Genomic DNA, 20,211 nt, shown 5'->3' with positions numbered 1-20,211 from the left:
ATTTAGTCAGGCCTAGAACGCATAACAAATACCGCGTGGAAAACCAAAGAAAAAAAACAATATTTGCAAAAATGTAAGGTATCATTTGAGGTGAATGAACTTGAAACACAATATCCATGTTAATAGCATTGGATTCAGTGTCTGATTCAGAATTTTTGAATTATGCATTTTGGATCACAATCTTTATAGTTTACTAGATTTTGAATATATATATGTATGTATATGTTCATTACATATTTTAATAACATAAATATTAGATCTGAACCAAAAGCATTGAGTTCTATCGGTCCATAATAATTATAATGATGGCTCCGTCCTTGATTGGCTCCACCCTACATATACTAGAAAGGCAATATTTTTTGGTTTGCCTTGTAATTTGTAAATGGAACATTACACAGTCAGCAGCTGAAAAATCAAAGTAAAGCAGCCGTTATCCATTTTGTTTTTGTGGAATTAATAGCTTTTTCCATTTCGCCGTAAACTTTACCGAAATCTTCAATCTTTCCCCCTAAACTCTTTGCTTTGTAGCTTTTTGACTCAAACACTATATATTTCAAAGGATACAACAAAAAATTAAAATTAAAAAAAAAAAAGTAGTACTACTATTAAATTTCACTTAATTAGTCATCATGTTTTACATGATTCAGCTTAAAAAAGTATAAAGTTAGTGAAAGGCCCGTACTTCGAAATGACAATTGGTTTGGAAGATGGCCATCCACATAGATGATTCAGAATCGATCTTTTCTCAATTTCTTCTGAGTCGAGTCTGTCGGCTGTCGCATAAGGCTTGCCTAGTATGATTTATATTCTCTGTGTAGTTTGCAAACTATTACACAGTGAGGGTTTATCTAGTGGGCCCTACAACAAGTTTAATCATCAATATATATATAAGGGTGTTCACTGTTTGGGTAAAAATCGATCCAAATCGAAAATCGAATAAAACTGATTAAATAAATCAATTTTACTTGGGTTGGATTTTGATTGATTTTAGATTTTAAAAAATCGATAGTATTTTGTTTGGTTATGATTTTGTTAAAAAAACCAAAGAAATAATCTAATCGAACCGACAAATTATATACATATATTTTATTATTATACATATATAATAAAAAAAAATCATAAACAATTTTAAAGATATTATATATGTTTTCATCGAAAATTATTTATAATTTACTTATGAAAGCAAAAATGCCCAAGGTGAGAACATTTATCTTATTGGTTTCATGTATATAAGTGTCTATGACAATTCGTTGTGGGACTAAAAGTCACTGTTTCTTCCTTCTAGGATAAAATAGTAAATTTTGAAGCTTTGTTCATAGTAAATTCAGTGATCAAAAGTTCTGTAATGTCAGTCATTCTAACTATTTTCGTTTTGAATGGATTGTTATCACTTTTTCACGTTTTGAATGAATTATTTTTTTTTATTTTTGTGTATGATTGATAACCAAATAGCTGAACTAAACTGAACCGAAACCGTTAACAATCAAACCAATGTATATTATATTTTATTTTGCTCGGTTTTGGTAATTTTAAAATTGATTAAGTTGATTTGGTTTTGATTTTTATTTTAATCAATGACCGACCCAAACCGAACGCCCGTAAGTAGATGTATCTATCATTTATCAACAAACTTGAAAATGAAGGAACATGTTACCGACAAAAATTGAATTAATTAGTATGGTACTAATTAATCAATCAAAACACTCTATCAACTATGTGTTTTTTTGCTGGATGGTAAAAATATCAATTTTGGTATGTAAATAGTATAAGACAAAGCATATCCCGTGCTACATGTTTTAAATTACTAAAGAATTTTGTCAATATATATGACATTATTTGATTGACGTTTGCTCATAAAGTACTTTTTTCAAAAATTTGTTGGGTCGTATATTTTCGTCACTTTTTACTTCAACCTTGAAAAAAAATCAAGTTTGATTGACCAGTTTTTTGAGTGAAAAATAATTGCTCACAATTCATATATAAAAAAATTAAGTGTATGATTTAAAATAAATCTTCTATAGTAGTGTTGCTACAACACATCACATTAAGAATAAAACAAAAATTATAAATTAAAAAAAGTATCACATAAATTATTTATTTATGTGTATATTTATTGCTTTTAAAAACTGTTTTTTGTAGTGCAAACAAATTTAACAATTGTTTTCTTCGTGTGATTTCTAGTTGATTTTTTTCCTATTGATGTTTGGTATTCTTAGCAGACGTTTCGACATGCAATTTCATGTTGATATCATGAGATAAAATTCCAAATTCTTCAAAAAAACATGTTATGGGAATTTCAAATAATGATTTGAGATTTTTAAATATAAAAATTGACTACAAGTTTATATTTTGTAAAAACAACCCTACACTTATATCTACTTGTCATTTATTTCATATGTAAATAAATTTAAAATTCATATCATTAATTTTTAAACTATTTATATCTCATAGAACAATTACATATTCTTACAAATATAAAATTTATTATTAATTCAAATAAATTCTTACTTTACCATTTATATGCACCAAACTCATTATTTTTATCAAATTTATTTACCAACCATATTGACCAACAAATGGCTCCAAGGTAACAATGATGGTTCATCTTCTCGGTCATATGATTGAGAAATACAAGTTCAACATGAGAAAATTGTCTATATTATGTGGAAGGATTATATTAGTAAACTACTACTTATGTTAAATTGTTTTTGTTGAATTGAAGTTTGATCAACAAATCTTATATTTTTTTTAGATAACTTTGTGATAATGCATTATGCGAATTTATAAACTTTTGCTTATTTAATAAAATTATATAAAAATTTAAGATAATTTTAATAGTTTTAAAACTTTTGGGGTTTATATGTTTATAAAAAAAACATTAAAAGGTTTAAATTACATGTTCAACTAAAATAATAACTTTATCTCATAATTTTATATCACGATTTTATATCGCATGGCCAAACGGACAATTATTGAAGTCTCAATTCGAATTCCTGATAGGTTGAGGGAGCTTAAGAAATGGCTGTCTATAGCAGAACCATTTAGTACAAATGTCGACTTGAAAATGACACAGACAATTACTAGTTTAGAGAATCCTATGAGAAACGTTTATAAATAAAGGAAAAGAGAGAAGTATCAAAAACACTTGTAAATTTGGCGCATTATTAGTTTCATTTTCTAATTATTGACAACCTTAAAAACACTCATTTACTTGACTAATTGAAGTTAACTACACCCTCAATTTTGCAATATTAGTGAAATACATCCTTAAATTCTCATCAATTTAGGGATGTTTTCAACAATTCTCTCGATTTTTATTAAGAACTCCATGATCCTACAAGAGTTTGAGATCACTTGATATGTCCTCTTGCATATCGGAAGTGTATCAGGAGTATATCAGGGTGTATCTAAGTTTAATTAGTCAAGTAGAACGGTATTTTCAACGCTGCCAATAGTCCGAGGATGAAACTTATAATTACGTCAAGTTTAGGGGTGTTTTTGAAACTTCTTTCTAAGGAAAATGATATTTTCCTGTAAATTACTCTAATGCATATATTGTTACTACTACAAAACGAGAAATTATTAAAGGATAAAATTTCATAGTTAAATAATAATTTTTTTTATATTAATCTCATTTAGTTACTGATTAGTGATAAATTATAAGAAAATTCATCTAGCTAAGAGCATTTTAGCAATAAATTAGCTGGAGATTGTCGACAAATTCTCTAATTAATTTCATATTTTTCTTGTAGTTTGTTTCTATTGGATTAAATCTTCTTTTTTGAGAGTTAGAACCTGTCTTGTTTAATTTAATTTGATGAAAAGTGATTAAATTCTAGTAATAACTAAAAGCTAGAATTCTCCTTATCCTTCTTTAAGGAACAAATTAGAAAACAATCCTAATAAGTAATATCACGTCCTTAAACATGTTTACCATATTTTGTTATTTTTCAAGCATACATGATGCTGGATTGCTGGTGCATTTACATTTAATATTAGTATTAAAGGTTGCGATGAGGTGGTAATATATACACAACCATCTTTTAAAGGTTTTAAATTGATCGATTATTTAAAATATTTCTAATTTTGGTGCAAGTTATTAGTTTCGTCTCTGAATTATTGAACGCCTTAAAAACATCCTTAATCTTGGTGCAAATTATTAGTTTTGTCTTCGAACTATTGAAAGCCTTAAAAACACTATCTGCTTGACTAACTAAATTTAGATACACCCTCGATCTGTCACATAACATAACAAGTGGTTTCAAATTCTTGTAAGAGCATGATGATCTCAATAAAAAACCGAGAGAAGTGTTGAAAACACTCCTAAAATTGATGAGATTTTAGAGGTGTATTTCACTCATATTGCAAGATCAAAGGTGTATTTAAGTTCAGTTAGTCAAGTGTAGAAGTGTTTTTACTGTTGTCAATAATTCGATGATGAAACTAATAATTCACACCTAATTTAAAAGTGTTTTTCAATATTTTTCTCTTCTAGAGTTGAACCTTGAAAATTAAGTCTGTAATAGTATAGTATGGAGTACTTTATTTTATAGGATGACTTCAAATAATTTTACTAGATATTGACCATCGAGTGAAAAATCAAAAATCAAAAATAGAAAAGATAAGAGTTTATGGTCTCTTGCTTTATATGATTTGGTATGACGTGACACAAACTTGGTGTTTTTTAACAGTCTACTGGTATTTTGATTTGACGCGATACATATATTATATTATAATAAATACAATATAATATAATGTGCTCCTTCAATTATTGGTTATATAATTATATTATATTATATTCAATTTCTAAATGTGCTCCTTCAATTATTGGTTATAAAATCATGATTGGCATTTGCCATGATTTGGAAGTTTCAAATTTATTATTTTGTTATTTTTCAAGTTAATGATAAGGATAAATGTTTGATGTTCATCTTGTAAATCAATCTATAGTAAAACCCAAACTCTGCTTTACGTAAAGTTGTCAGAGTACAATTAACCTCTGCTTATATACTAGCTACCTTTTATTTTCTTTTAGTTATCATGATTTCTTTTGTTAAAATCAAACGATAAAAAATTCAATTAATATTTTATGATATATTTTTTTTATTGTATTAGTATGTAAAAAGTTACAATTTATAGTACTTTTTATATAGTTTTTGAATATCTAAATTTTTAGTTTAAAATATCGAATTAATATAATTTAATTTAACTTAAAAAATTAGTCAAATTAACTTTCGAAATGCTCAACATGACAAATAAAAGAGACGGAGGAGTACTATGTTATAATATTGGTCTAAGATGAAATATATATGTTATTTTTGAAAAATAAATTATCAATCTATATATTTGTAACTAGGGGGGTTTGTAGTTCGGTTTGGATCGGTTATTGGTTAAAATCAAAACCAAATCAATTTAGTCGGTTTTTTAAATTTCTAAAACCAAACCAAACCAAACGAAAAAATAACAATTGGTTAGGTTCAATTTTACTTGTTTTTTCAGTTTGAAAGTAATAATTTTTTTGAGGAAATACGTATCTCGATAAACACAAACACCTAGTACATTAACAATACACAAAAAAACTATTGTTGGTTCAATTAAGCAATTATGCAATACTAGAGTTATCATTATACGAAAAAAGATGATTCAATTAAGAGAAAATGTGACTATCTTATGTGAGGTCGGGTAGGTAAAGAGTAAAATAATGAATTTTAATGGACTTAGGATTGTAATAACTGGGCTAGAATTTAAATATTGGGCTTAATAAAATGGTAAAGTTAAAAGACTTAAGTTAATTAAAATTTAACAAAATATTTATATTTTATTTATCAATAAAAATAATTATAAAATTTATATATCTAATTTATCGGTTCGGCTTGGTTATTTTTGTTGTTGTTTTTTAGTAAAACCAAACCCAAACCAAATAGTATCAGTTTTCAAAGTTTAAAACCAAATCTAACCAAAACAAATCAAATATCGATTTTTTAATCGGTTTGGTTCGGATTACGGTTCAATTTGATTTTTTAACCATAACCACAAACAATCCTATTTGTAACGGAAAATGATTAAGAATATTTTTGACGTATTAGAAATAGTTTAATTTCTTAAATTTATTTATTAGATTTCAATGGTTTTAATGTTAATTTTTGAGATGAAAGTATTTTTTTTAAAATTTATACATAGTTTCTTCAATGTTTCACATTGTGCGATTGGATGGATGGAAAAGATAACTATGTCTTCTCATTTGAAGCTGTGAATTTTTGGTTCAAAATTGATGCAAACATACTTCTCAAGTTTCTTCAAACTGAGATTTGAAAAATATTTAGTATGAATTTATACAAAATAACTAAAAAGTTATCAAATAAACATACTACTATTAATCATACTAATAATTCCCTTTCTAGATATTTCCTCCCACCATAATAAACTATATATCGAATATTAAATTCATTAATCTTTAATTTCTATCTTATGTCTTAATTTATATTAATCATTTTCTTTTTAGTCCGTATAAAAAAAAGTAATGCATTTTTGTACTTAATAATAATTTAATTTTAAAATACTTTATTTCACGTTTGATAAAATAATATATAGTCCACGAACATTTACTTTTTATTTTAGATCATAATTTTTTTTTAAAAAACTTTATGCCAAATTAAATTACGAAAACGTTTCACAAGGAATCTGAATTTTCTTTGGTCCCTCCCATCGCCCACTACGCGTCCACATCCACCGCCCCCATCCTCTCCAACAATTTCTCTTTCTATCTATTTTTTAAAATACTTTTTTTAATATTATATATAATATAATATAATAATATAAAAAAGGATAGAAAGTCGTACAGAAAACGCTAAATGTACGACATGGATTTGTCATGAAGTGGAAGTTGGTGGCCTCTTTCTACACATTAATCAACACTCATCAATCGCTTTAAAAAAATGTGAGTTTATTGTATTTGATTTCATATATTATAGTTCGTCCTTTCTCTTTTAGCGATTCAGTTTCAGCCATTTGTTCATAATATTAATGTATTTCTGTGCTTATCGTGGAGCACTTTGCGTTTGCAGGTTTATTTTTCTCATTTTTTTGGTATTTTTTTTGTCGTTTTCTGATTTTATGTTCTACGTGTTTGATTATGGTAAACTGCTTGTTATTGTAGATTTTGATCAGTATCGAAGAACGAAATTGCAGTGAAAAAGTTATAATTATGTCGTGGAACGTAATTCACGACGGCGATGGATCGGCTTCGCGAATAGTATTGAAGGAGCATGCTGGATCAACTGCAGAGGTTTTTGAAATTTTTAATTTCATTTTCCAGTTTTTTTCGTAGTATTTTTGCATAATTTTGACTATTTTGTGTTGATAATTGTGATATATTTTGTTTTGTGTTTAGTTTATGAAGGGCTTTAACTGTGTTCTCCCAAAATTATGACTGTTTGTGCTGCATAATTATGATTTAAGTTCCGTTTTTCGGTTCTGTACATGCTCTTTTTTTTAGTTCCTGAGATTCATGGATTTGTACATTTCTAAAGCTTGACGAGAATGCTAGAATAATTCACTGAATACTGATCATCCCAGCAGGGACAAAAACATTAGATGATTTCTTCAGATAGATTTGGTGGATATAGTTATCTTGTAACTGTTGTTGCAGGTGGGAGGTGGGAGGTGGGAGGTAGCAGGTATCCGGTGGCAAGCTGGTCTAGATACCACGGTTTATCACATTTCTTTTTATTGAAGATATTTGGTTTAATATCTCTTTACCTTTAGCTGAAGCCTGTTGGTGAAAGTGTTTTTGTTTCCCCATAACTCAGTAATCCTAAATTTGATCTTAGTGACTTCTGAACTTCATCTCTGCATTTGCATTTTTTATTTTATTTTCATTTGTAGTTTGTTAATTAGTTTTATTTTGGTATGTGGAATGCTGTCTTTCAAAACTAAATATGACCTCATTGCTGAATTATGGCTTTATTTTTCCCATCTCCAACAATTTATCCAGTAGTTCCCAAAAACTACATACTCCTAGCTTGGATGGTGAGCAACCTCTTGATTAGAATATTACTAATAAATAGAGTAGTTAATTTAAGAGGTGGACTCCTTCCATTGAAGAGATTCTGTAAATGCACGGTGCTTGCTTATGAGAAGCTTAAATAGTTAACAGAAGGTAACAGATCAGATAGGAAATATTTTCCTTAGCTTTTCTTGTTGTCATTCCTATTAATTTTTATCCCAATGATTGATTATACCTTGGGCCTTTCTCGTTACTCTTGATTTTTTTGTTGTCTTGCTAATGGCTTAGTCTTTCTTATATATGGTCTTGTTTTGAACTTTAGTGTTTAGAGAGTGAACTTTAGTGTTTAGGGGGTCGGCATTATCTAGTCAAAACTCTGTGGCTTACTGGCTCTGAATGCTTTTGGGGAAATAATGAAGTGGCAATAACCTGGGATCTCCATTGTACCAATGAAAAGCTCTCCACTGTCCATTTAACTTAGAGAGATGACGTGCTTCCTTCTTAAATTGGCATATGGAGGATCCTCCCCTAAATGGAAAGATCCAAATGCATGAAGTATACATGGCTTTATGGCCAGGTCAAATATCACAAATTGGTTGTGGGACTACAATGATGCTGAGTTTTATGGGTCGGAAAATAATAAAAGGTTCTGTTTTACTGGGACTTTTATCTTTTTTTCTTTCATGTTATCTAATTCTAGTACATATTCTCTGCTGCAGGTGCTTTTTCTGGGTGGTCAAGTTGTTTCTTGGAAGAATGAACGAAGAGAAGAACTGTTGTTCAGGAGTAATAAGGTCTAAACTTGTTCTGAACTCTGGTTATCACATTCCAATGCATTTGATGAATGTTCTTAGTGAAAACAGAATGTCAAACCTTCCGTTATATACTAATATAGAAGATTCTGTTTTCTGCTACTCTTTGGATTGCATTTTGTTGTATGACATGCATGCGGGCACAAAGCTTCTGTGACTAAATGCTATCAATTTTACGTGTCAATGCAACAGTTCCATTCATAGTCATGTCTGTCTTTGAACTTCTGTGAATATGAAACGAATAGTTGTCCTCTCTGGAAGTTAACAATTTTAGACATTTGGATTTGCACCTTCAGCTGCATCATCTTCAGTTTTGACTCCATATTTGAAGATATGGGGCTCTCAACTTGAAATAAATCAATATATCAACTACCAGAAAACTAAATTTCAAAGGTTTGGAGTGAGGAGTTAGGAGGACCACTGTAAATTGGAGTTTGAAGAACTAAATGAAAAGTACTTTCCCTCCTTGGAGAAATCTCTGAAAGGACACATGTTGAATTGCTTATGTATAGTAAAGATTGAATTGCTTTGGTCACTTGTGTCTTCACTTGGTCTACCACTTCTGAAACCAACTAATTGACTGGCCTCTCCAGCATTGTGCAGTACGATGAGCAACTTCTGATCAGTACCTAAATCATGCGCTCACTTCTACACCATATCAAATAGGAGTCACATCTAACAGGCTACCTGTCTTATGAGAGAGCTTTTCTTTTAGCAATTTTACGCCACCTTTACTAGGATTCACCGGTTAGAATGGCTGATCAGTGTTTGATCTATGATGTGTGAATCACTGAATAGGTATCCAGCGACCTAAGAGAAAATATGACGAGCTCTTCAGTAGAGTCCATAAAAAGAAAAAAAAAATTATCCTCTTATGCAGGGTAAAATGCCATTTAAACATCTAGAGATGTCAAATCTTTCAAGGAATGTTGAGCTTAGTTCAAATCAGCAAAGCATAGAATGTTGACTACAGTCCATGTTGCTCGTGTAAACATAAATGTGTCTTTGGTATAAGGAAACTTCTTCAGGTTTCAAATATGTAAAATTACTAAATCTCTCATATAACTTGATCTGCTTGTATGTTTAAACATACAGCTCACACTCGAGATATTGACTTTAGATCATTGTTCATTCATTTATATTGCTTGCCCAATACTTCTACAGCCGTTTTCTCTAATTATTGTCCTGATTATGGGTTCTTGCACTGTCTCGTAGACCCTGTGGAAACCTCCTAAAGCCTTCAGAGGTGGAATACCTATCAGCTTCCCACAGGTTATCCCACAAACTGAACTAGCAATTTTGGGGTTCTTTCCTTTTCAGTTTTGCATCTTAACTAGAAATGTGTACTGCAGTTTGGAACTTTTGGTTCTTTAGAGCGACATGGTTTTGCAAGAAACAGAGTGTGGTTATTGGATGATTCTCCTTCTCCTCTACCTGCAGCAAACAGTCAGTCAACTGTCGATCTCATTTTGAAATCTACAGAAGAGGATCTGAAGATCTGGCCGCATAGGTGGGGAGAATACATAGTCGTACATTCTATTAGCTGATAGTAATGCACTATCCCCAAGTCAACAAATTTATCAAGATGTACAATGGTAACCCTATTCTTGTGTGGCAGGTTTGAGGTGCGGCTACGTATTTCTCTCAGTGCTGGCAAGCTGACTTTGATCCCTCGTGTCAGGAATATAGATAACAAGCCATTCTCATTCACTTTCTCTCTGCGTAATTATTTATCTGTTTCTGATATCAGGTTTGCCTTGTTGGTTCGCTAGTTATTTTTCTGGTAACAAGTTGGAACTTTTAATACCTATATTATTTTCCCTTTTTTGGGGTTCTTGCAATGAATTCAGACCTACGCTTCAATATATCATACTCATTCAATCATGAACTGTTCAAAAAAAGAAATTATAGCTGAACTTCGCTAGATACGTCACTATCCTTTTCAGATAGGTGATGCAGTTTGATTTGCAGTGAAGTGCGGGTTGAGGGCTTGGAGACACTTGACTACTTCGATAATTTGCAGCGGGGAGAAAGATACACAGAGCAGGCAGATGCAATTACATTTGATAGTGAGGTAATATTACTATGTTAGGCTTGTTCTCCATATTTCTCGAAGATAGACGCCTTGATTTGAATTCAGGACCACTAGGTGCCAGAGGAGCTTCTCTTAGATCACTTTAGTATATGCTTGGTTGTTTGAATTTTTCAAATTTCATTGAGAAGAGGAGGAGTACATTTCTCACAATTATTTTGCTGATCTAGACCTTTTCACTTTGTTAGACGGATAGAGTATATCTTAGCACACCAACAAAAACTGCTATAATAGATCACGAGAAGAAGAGAACTTATGTCCTTCAGAAAGAAGGAATGGCAGATGCTGGTATGGTGATTACCTTTTTTCTTTTAATTTTTTATTCCTTTTTATCTCTATCTCCATCGAGTATTTTTAAGTGTAATATGGATGTGATATGCAGTTGTTTGGAATCCTTGGGACAAAAAGGCCAAGTCTCTCCCAGATTTAGGTGATGAAGATTACAAGAAAATGCTGTGTGTGGATTCTGCTGCTGTTGAAACTCCCATTATCTTAAAACCCTCTGAGGAGTGGAGGGGGCGGCAAGAGCTCTCTACGGTATCTTCAAGTTATTGCAGTGGACAATTGGACCCTAGGAAAGTTCTTTATGGCTAATCTTATCCATGGTCTGATTCTACAAATTTATTTTTGTATACTATATGCACCTTTTGCTGTTCCACAAATTTATCAGTTTCGGAGGGGTTAAATTTAATATTACTGGATCTATTATATGAGCACCTAATTGCAGTTTCAAATTGTTCACTGAATTTCATATGAACTTTCCTTAGTCAGGAAATCCCTTCTTAGTGTTGCAAGTGTTGCGAGAGAGATACCATAAGTTTTTTTTTTTTTTTTTTGGGGGGGGGACTGGGGTTGGGGGTTGAGTTTTGAAGTTTTGCACACGAAATACTGCATAATGAAAAATCAACCATGTTGTGATCATACTTTTATTGAGCAATTATTCATCAGTTCAAAGTCACCAGCTTATTCTTTAACTACCTACACTAGAAAATGCTGGAAACCTACTACTTAGAACAGAGAGAGCATGGATGCCCCGAACTTCTCCTTGGCGTCTTTGTCAAATGGATCATCACCTAAATACATGTAGATGAAGGCCCTGCAGAGTAGTTCACTTTCCACCTTGCTCACAATCTCACCCTTTACTGCATTTAGATAAAGTTGAAGTTTAGTTAAGTTTGGCATGCAAATTGATGGCATGAAATTGATAAGAACTAATTTTACCTTTGGTCTGAAGAACATATCCTGGAAGCCTTGAAATCTCAATTACAGAACCAGAATTCAGCTTTATGTCATCAGATGCTTCACCCATGATCCTAATATAACAACAGAATATGAGTTTAAACATTCAAGCTATGGCTGAATAGCAATGATTAGCAATTTAAATCAGTTATAGTACTTCTTTGTGAGCTCCTCATTCTTTCCACCAGTAAGCTTCTTGATGGCAGCTCCGAGGCCTTCGTCAAAGTTCTTTCTTACCATGTTCATGGTTAGGTTAGAGAAAACAATTACCAACCGCATCATCATTCCCAGATCACTATCAATCGCCATTTGATACATCTCCTTTGTTGGTTTTGATGGTGCTTTTGCAATCTTAGACTGCATAAGGTCTTTCAATTTCTCATTGTCTGCATATATTCCTGTAGCCAAATAATCAGATCAGTTTGTGTAGAAATAGATTAGGACATAAGTCAATAAGATATATTTAATGGTGTAATACCAAAGCCATAGATTTTGATGCCCATGCCAAGCATGCTCTTCTTCCTTAAACCTACAGCTTTCAACTGCTTCCCATCTTCAAGTTTGACAGGAAAAGAGACTCCAGTTTTAGGTTCAACCTCAACTGGAACTTCCTCTTCTTTGAAAGTTGCACCATTGGGTTCTTTCTCCGGATCACTTTTGGCTTCATTAGTCTTCTCTTGTGTTGTTTCTGTAGTCTTTAGTTCACCTTCGATTGCCTTCTCCTTCAAAGCAAGACCACTCCTGGGGTCGATTTCAACTGCATCAATCTTGGCAGTGACATCTTCCACGGTGGTTGGCATTTTTACACTGATGATGGTTATAGGCCAAGAGGAAGATGTGAATTGTGTTTCTGTTTTGCTGTGGTTGAAGATTCAAGGTGAATGAGGTTTATATAGGGAGAAATTTGCCATAGGTCTGCTGTGACTCATTGAAGTCACATGCAAGTGGAGTCTCATTTTGCACAGAGTAGGGATGCATCTTTTCGTCCTTCCTCGGTATGAGCATTGAGATAAAGAGAGGTAAATGGTACTCCTTCGAATTTAAACGTCTTAGTTTGATTAATAATAAAATTTAACTAAAAATGTGTTTAATGTACAAAAATACCCTTTTGAATATTGCCCTAACATTCTAAGTACAAATGTTTGAATCAGGGGTGTCAAATATAGAAAAAAAACATTTCATTTTAAAACAATGTTAAAAAAAGAAGACACTATTATGGAACCCTATTGTTTTCTAATTTTCGTCTCAAATTATCTGTTGTAATTTCTAAAAATAGTTAAATTATTTGTCATTTTAGAAGTTCAGATCAAATTCATTGTGTTTTCCCCATTTTATCCTTAGTAGTCAGTAGTAATTGTTGTTGACTATACACACTTCAATAGTGTAAATATTTGTGAAGCAAGATTGTATTTTAAAACATAAAATTAGTATAAAATAATCCTCCTTCTAGATTCTAGTTACTCCCTCTGTCTCTAATTACTTATCCATTTTTTTCTTTTTTGTTGTTCCTAATTACTCATTCATTTTGACAAATCAAGAAAGGACAATTTCTTTTAACATATTACACCTTCAATTAATTACTTTGAAAAAGGTAAAACTTTTTCAAAATCCTAAGTTTTTAATTCATCCACTTCATAATTAATAGGGGTAAAATAGTAAACTCACTATGTCAAACATTGTTTTTTTAATAGGTGTGTCAATTCAAAAGTGGGCAAATAATTAGAGATAGAGGAAATACTATTTTATTCGAAGAAGTATATATAAAAAGATACCTAACAAATAATTCGAAACAAAGGGAGTAGGATAGCTCATTTACTGCTTTTCTTGGTGAAAGAAAAGTGTAATACTAGTGTGGTTTTATCTCCTTGCATTAGTTGCATATATTTACGCAGTGGGGAACACATTTCAAGGACCTTGGCTTTCATAAATGTATGATCTCATTTCGATGTGATCTGTTCATTTCAAACAATTTCAAGGTGGTAGATAAATTTTAAAAAATCGTAAATTTAAGTTCTATTCATGCACTGGTCCATAAGTTCTCATCGTGTCCCATCTGAGAATCAATTGATTTAGCATTTGGACACGTTGAAAACATATGAACCAATGCATAGATTTTAAATTTTTGAGTGACTTTTAAGTTAAAAATAAAAATTAAGTGATTTTCTGAAAGAAAATTAAATTTATCCATTTAATATTTTACAATTGAAATTCAAATATTCTCAAAACTATATGAAAAATACTACTAGAAGTTAGCGATTCTTCACATATCCATCCACCGCCGGAAATTCCAAAATGAAGTCCATTGAAACAGACGTCCATGGTCTTTCAGGGATGGGAAGAGGCTGCAACAAACCTGCTACCTTTTTTTGTTCATTTGACATACATGACAAGTTTTCATATAAGCTTTGATATCGTCTACTATTTTTTGGTCAGAAATACACACGGGATAATAGTGCCTCATAGTTCATATAATTTTATAGTTTGAGAAGCGAAAAGTGTTATATAAATTGAGACGGATAGAGTAAAAAACTTGTTTTGAATATTCAAATTACTTTTATGTTTAACCAAAATTATATTAAATTCATTTACTAATGAAGATATACCCTTTTCTGTCTGCATTTTGCTTATTTATAAATATTTAAATATTATTACATTTTCTACAAAAATATATATCTTCTGATTTTGTTATGGAGATAAATGTATTAACAATTCTCATAAGCATAAGGTGCTTTTTGTCCGAAAGAAACTAAAGTGCGGAGTAAGATGGTCAAAAGATAAACAAAATTTGCTTTTTTGAAAATCATATACGTATAAAATTACAGTATAATTAGAAATTTTAATTAAAAAGTTTCAAATAATATTTGAAAAGATCCTCCCCAAATACTTTCACTCTGTTGTCCAACATAGTATTTGATAATTCTACGTATAGAATTTTCAATTATTTGATGTATTGAATTATTCAAATTTTAAGATTCAATGCGATGTTTATACTACTAGCTAGCTATCATGTTACTTTTTGAAATTTAATTACATGAACTTATTTTTATAGCAAACATGATAGGTAACTTATAAACGATGATAATTACTACTACATCAAAAGAAACTTAAATTTGAATAATATTTAATTACTAGTATATATATGTATGCTTATATAATCAAACATATATAATGCTTGGACTACACGTAATACATTGTGACAACATACATTATAGTGCAAATATTATTTTAGCTATATATATATATATATATATAGGAGTTATACAGATCAAATCCATCTAGATTATTCATGCATACTGAACTACCGATCACGATAAATGAAATGATACAAGTAAGTTATAAACATGTACTAATACACATTTCCACATGAGGTGCAACAATAATATTACGAAAAATGTGAACAAAATTCAACTACAACTCTATCAGTAAATCTCGCGATTCTTTTACTTGTCTTTCATTCCCTTGAAAGAGTAAGACATGGCTCTTTCTAATTAGAACAAAAGGGGGAACAAAGCGCGAATTCTTTATGGCTAAGATAATGTTTTCAGGAAAATGTTACAAAAACAGTCTATGGATTGATTATATGAGCACTAGATTTCTATCCCAGATAAAAGAGGGACAGAGTATATATATGTCTACGTCCTCTCCAAGCTTACATGGTTGATGCTAGGAAGAAGTAACTCGACTACCAGTACCAAAATAACGATCTCCAAATTCTCCCATACCAGGAATCACATGTAAGTCCTTGTTAAGTGTTGTATCAATCTCTGATGTTACAATCTTCAATCGCGGATAGTTGTTGCATACAGTATGTAGTCCCTCAGGGGCCTGCATCCAAATATTAGTCGTTTTGGTAAACTGAATTTGTTTCAAAATACTTTTAAGTTGTGTTTTTTATGATTACTTACTGATATAAGGTTTAAGAAAACAATGTTGGATTCTGGTACACCTTTACTAAGAAGCACAGATATAGCTTTCACCGCGGAATTCCCTGGAAAGTAAGTCATTGGTTAATTAGTAGACAAAGTTATTTATTGATTGATAGAAAGAAAAGCATTTTCCAACCTGAAGCAAGTACTGGATCAAGCAGCAATACGTGTCGACTTGCAATATCTGATGGTAGCTTCTCATAGATCAACTGTAATGTTGCTCGGATCAGTAAGGAACTACATTTTGTTCTTTATGTTTTTTACTACATTTTGTTCTTTATGTTTTGCTAGTATGAAATCCTCTGTTATCGGAGATTATAATAAGTTTGAACAAGGAGAAATTGTGTCTGTATGGATTGAAGACAACTCTTTATGCGGTTTCTACTTTATTGAGTGTCAGAATCATATCTGTCGAACTATTTTAGTTCATCATATTTTTGACAGAAGCATTTCTAACATTAAGCAAAGAGACTGGTAATTGGTATATATGACTAACCTGCCTTCCACTTTTACCCTCCCCGTGGATTAGAATTTTTCCGATTTTGATTCCCTTGCAGCAAGCTCTCAATGCATTTTCCATGCTTTCTCCACTGCAACACAAACCATGTCAACTTCCAATTTGTTTATCGAAAAGGCATTTGATTGGAGTGTAATATCGAACAGAAACTGTCTGATATGTTGCAAACGATGCTCATTCTATAATGGAGTAGGAAATAACTATGTACCTTCTAATGATCGAGACTCCACACAAACGTTTACAGAAAACGACTCCACTATAAACAGATCCTGCAAAAGAGGAAAAGATAATACTTTCACCAAGTTCCTGTTTATAGATTTTGTACACATCAGGTGAGAATTGGAAAGTTACCTGTAGGAGTGATTATCTGCTTCTCAGTAAAGGGAAGGTGACCAAGACCATGCTCCACAACCTCAAAAATGAGTAAAAATAAAAAAAATGTTTCACAGCAATGCTCAGAAGATGATTCATTGAGTACATGAGATAAAAACAATCATACCAAGCGAATAAGGCGATCTGCATAAAAAACAAAGTCATGCTTGGTTGTTTTTGCATTTCGCACAAGTGTATGCATCCCACGTATCTAGAAAATGGACAAGTGTTATGGGACTGTTCCACCTTGGTCTTCAAGAATGTTGAAGCATAGATCAAGACACTTTAGCATATTCAAAAATGTACAGTACAGTACTTGAGAATTGGAGCGCAATCAAGAAAACAACCTTAAGAGATACGTACCTGAAATGTAGACTGTATAACAAATACATTTGAGTATATTTTGCAAAGATCATGTTGTCCAAGCTTTGTACGAATGTGTTGAACTATCAAATCGATTGCAACATCATTATCTGCTCCTCGAGGAATTATTACATCAGCATATTTCTTAGTTGGACGAATGAAGTCCTCAAAACCAGGTTTAACATGTTTGGAATACTGCATATCAGATAGCATAATCAACTTGAAGAATTCAAATTTTCAAATGAATCAAGTTATTAACCCAAAGTCTGGTGAATCATATAAAACTCCACAACTACCTGATATCAAATTAGCATCACAGGTAAGAGTAGCAAAAGGTTATTCAAAAAATAAAATCAGTCTTAAGAACAAAAGAACTGCTAACTTGGTGACCTGCCACACAATTTAGGACCAACAGAAAATCCACAACTGTAAAGTGCAAAAGAACTGCTAACCTGATCTAGCACATTCAGAATGTTTCTGTTCCTCTCAACAGTATCTCGTCGTATCCTCCTGGCCAGACGTACATCAGAGTCTGCATTCATGAACACACTAACAGTTTACGGGGCAATATGGAAATGTTGGAAATATGTCCTAAAAGGCTTCAAATTAGAGAATTTCAGTTAGAGAAGAACCTGAATCAACAAAGATTTTCATATTCATGAGATCACGTATACGAGGATCATGCAGAATAAGAATTCCATCTAAAATGATGACATCTGAGGGATTGACCTGCATTCAAATAGAAAAAGTGTAATAGAGAATCATCTGCGTTTGAAGTATGTAGCTTCTAGATGAAAGTTGTGAAGTCACAATATGAACAACATGCAATTTCAACTTAAATCCTTGTCCAAGGAAGATGAATATATTACCACACGAGCTGGTTCCACGCTCCTATGGAGCTTGAAATCATAATTAGGAATGTTAATTCTTCGTCCATGTTTTAATTCTTCCATACACGAAAGCAGAAGCTCTGTATTAAAGGCATCTGAAAAGAATACATGATTAAACAAACCAACCTTAGACGGTGTTCAATAGAAAACCTATTCTAGCAATATTTACCATCTAGTTTAAAACTTCAAGATTAGTTAATTCCATACCAGGATGATCAAAGTTGTGTTCATAAACTTTCTCTAACTGTTCTGCAGTTAATGGATGATAAAATGCTTCCTGAAAGTTAACAATAGGTTGATCAAATGTTAGACGATGAAGAAAAAGTTATACTCCGTATATCACAAGAATGAACTCTCCACAATACCAACATTTACCATCAAAAGACATTTAAGTAGGATACAATAGTAGGACATCAAGAGGCAATTCTCATATTACAAAGTGAAAGTGCATAGCAGATAGAAAAGTGAGCAAGATATTACTTGACTGATTAGTACGACTCGTTGATTCTGAAGCTGTGAAATAATCATATTGCAAACAGTTGTTTTGCCAGATGCAGTCCCTCCAGCAACACCTTCACAATTTCAATAGTTCCTTAATGATTATAAAGAATGCACATTTAGATATGAAATACCAATTTGACATAAGATATTCTCAGGCATACAAGGACCAATATCAGTTATCTCTGATCAGTCAATCGATACCAATCAATTAACTACACATCAATCCCAAACTAGTTGAGCTCAGATATACGAATTCTCTATATCCATTCCACTCTATTCAAGCTATTAACATTAGGTTATTTCACATTTAATTGCATATCAAGAGTAGGCTAATGCATTGTGTATGTGTGTCTATGATTAGTCCAAATGTGATTAATCCTTTCTGCAACACAATTTTATTGAGGCGTCCTTGGCATAGTACATTATACAAATATGCACTCTTTAGTATACAAATTTCGGTGTGCATAATTTCAAATAAGTTAGGCACTCATCTTTTCGATTACAAACATAGGTATACATGTGCAAAAATTAACAAACATTAATTCTGAACCAATATTTTAACAACGGATTCAATGATAAGAACCTTAAAGGTTGAATTCATCTCACGAGGATGAAGCCTTACCAATAACAAAAGGTACCTTCAACACGATTTGTGCAGCGTCTGTAGAAGCAGCCATTTGAGAATCCATCGATCAACTTGGAAAAAATGAAGGTACGTGATTGATCTCTTAGGCTAAATCTTCAAAAAAAAGTTTTTTTTTTTTTGTATGATAGTTTTCGTAGATAAACAATGAGAATTACATGATGGAAGTTTACCTCGTAACGATTGATTGATGAAATTATATATTCATTTAAGCTAGCTCCGTGGAGTGGCCATGGTAAAAATAAGAGTGACAACTCTGTTTGGGTGGGTGATTTTATTGTTAATTTGTTGTGAATTGTGGAAGAAGCAAACTGAATGAGCAAGAAAATCTCATGTTGTTTTGAATGCCTATTTATTATGTACTGTTATTTTGAACATTTATTTATTGTATTGACTTTAATTAATGTCCACCTATATATCTATATATAGCTATAAAGAAATGTTACACTAGTAGATTACTTTTATATATTGTGAAGATTACATGTTTTATTTTTTAAAATTATGAAGTTCATAGAGATTGGTACACGGTCTATAAACAATATCATTAAGAATTTCAAGATAGAAGTTTACTTCTTAACGGTTGATGAAATCCACCTGAAAAATCAATCTCAAGAGGTCGATTTTTCAAGAAAGAAATAATTATTTTTAAATGAAATATATCTCCAAAAGTTATTTTTTTAGCGCCTAAATCAATAAAAGTAATTACGGTTATCAACCTCCTTTGGTTTCCAAGAAAAAATGAAGAAATTTTTATACACATTATGACACGGTCTACACACAATATCATTAAGAATTTCAAGATGGAAGTTTAACTCTTAACGATTAAAAAAATTATTTTTTTATTTGAGCTC

The 20,211-nt window shown here is 31.5% G+C and overlaps 3 protein-coding genes and 1 long non-coding RNA gene across 4 annotated transcripts; 1 reads left to right on the top strand and 3 right to left on the bottom strand.

The window, feature by feature from the left end:
• The first annotated feature begins 6,932 nt into the window (after positions 1-6,932).
• LOC125848791 (putative glucose-6-phosphate 1-epimerase) lies at positions 6,933-11,593 on the top strand. The gene is made up of 9 exons (XM_049528727.1): positions 6,933-7,064; positions 7,157-7,285; positions 8,725-8,799; positions 10,033-10,089; positions 10,170-10,327; positions 10,436-10,567; positions 10,789-10,891; positions 11,098-11,197; positions 11,292-11,593. Exons 2-9 carry the CDS (start codon positions 7,205-7,207, stop codon positions 11,501-11,503), a joined length of 918 nt encoding a protein of 305 aa, XP_049384684.1. The 5' UTR covers positions 6,933-7,064; positions 7,157-7,204; the 3' UTR covers positions 11,504-11,593.
• On the bottom strand, positions 7,353-10,092 carry LOC125848793 (uncharacterized). The gene is made up of 2 exons (XR_007444558.1): positions 10,035-10,092; positions 7,353-8,801 (listed from the first exon to the last, which is right to left on the bottom strand). It is a non-coding gene; the product is annotated as an uncharacterized LOC125848793 (long non-coding RNA).
• Positions 11,594-11,808: 215 nt separating the features above from the next.
• On the bottom strand, positions 11,809-13,004 carry LOC125848606 (chalcone isomerase-like protein 1). Its single transcript, XM_049528495.1, has 4 exons — positions 12,627-13,004; positions 12,306-12,546; positions 12,131-12,222; positions 11,809-12,051 (listed from the first exon to the last, which is right to left on the bottom strand). The coding sequence occupies exons 1-4, from the start codon at positions 12,946-12,948 to the stop codon at positions 11,918-11,920; spliced, it is 789 nt and encodes a 262-aa protein (XP_049384452.1). The 5' UTR covers positions 12,949-13,004; the 3' UTR covers positions 11,809-11,917.
• Positions 13,005-15,586: 2,582 nt separating this feature from the next.
• LOC125848239 (uridine kinase-like protein 5) lies at positions 15,587-19,452 on the bottom strand. Its single transcript, XM_049528069.1, has 14 exons — positions 19,340-19,452; positions 18,697-18,788; positions 18,424-18,493; positions 18,196-18,311; positions 17,959-18,055; positions 17,779-17,858; positions 17,327-17,521; positions 17,091-17,174; positions 16,943-17,003; positions 16,800-16,860; positions 16,571-16,664; positions 16,211-16,283; positions 16,054-16,136; positions 15,587-15,973 (listed from the first exon to the last, which is right to left on the bottom strand). Exons 1-14 carry the CDS (start codon positions 19,404-19,406, stop codon positions 15,812-15,814), a joined length of 1,335 nt encoding a protein of 444 aa, XP_049384026.1. The 5' UTR covers positions 19,407-19,452; the 3' UTR covers positions 15,587-15,811.
• Positions 19,453-20,211: the final 759 nt, after the last annotated feature.

Source organism: Solanum stenotomum, chromosome 12, assembly GCF_019186545.1.
Source record: "Solanum stenotomum isolate F172 chromosome 12, ASM1918654v1, whole genome shotgun sequence".
Lineage (NCBI taxonomy): Eukaryota > Viridiplantae > Streptophyta > Magnoliopsida > Solanales > Solanaceae > Solanum > Solanum stenotomum.
This window is presented reverse-complemented; position numbering and strand designations above follow the sequence as displayed.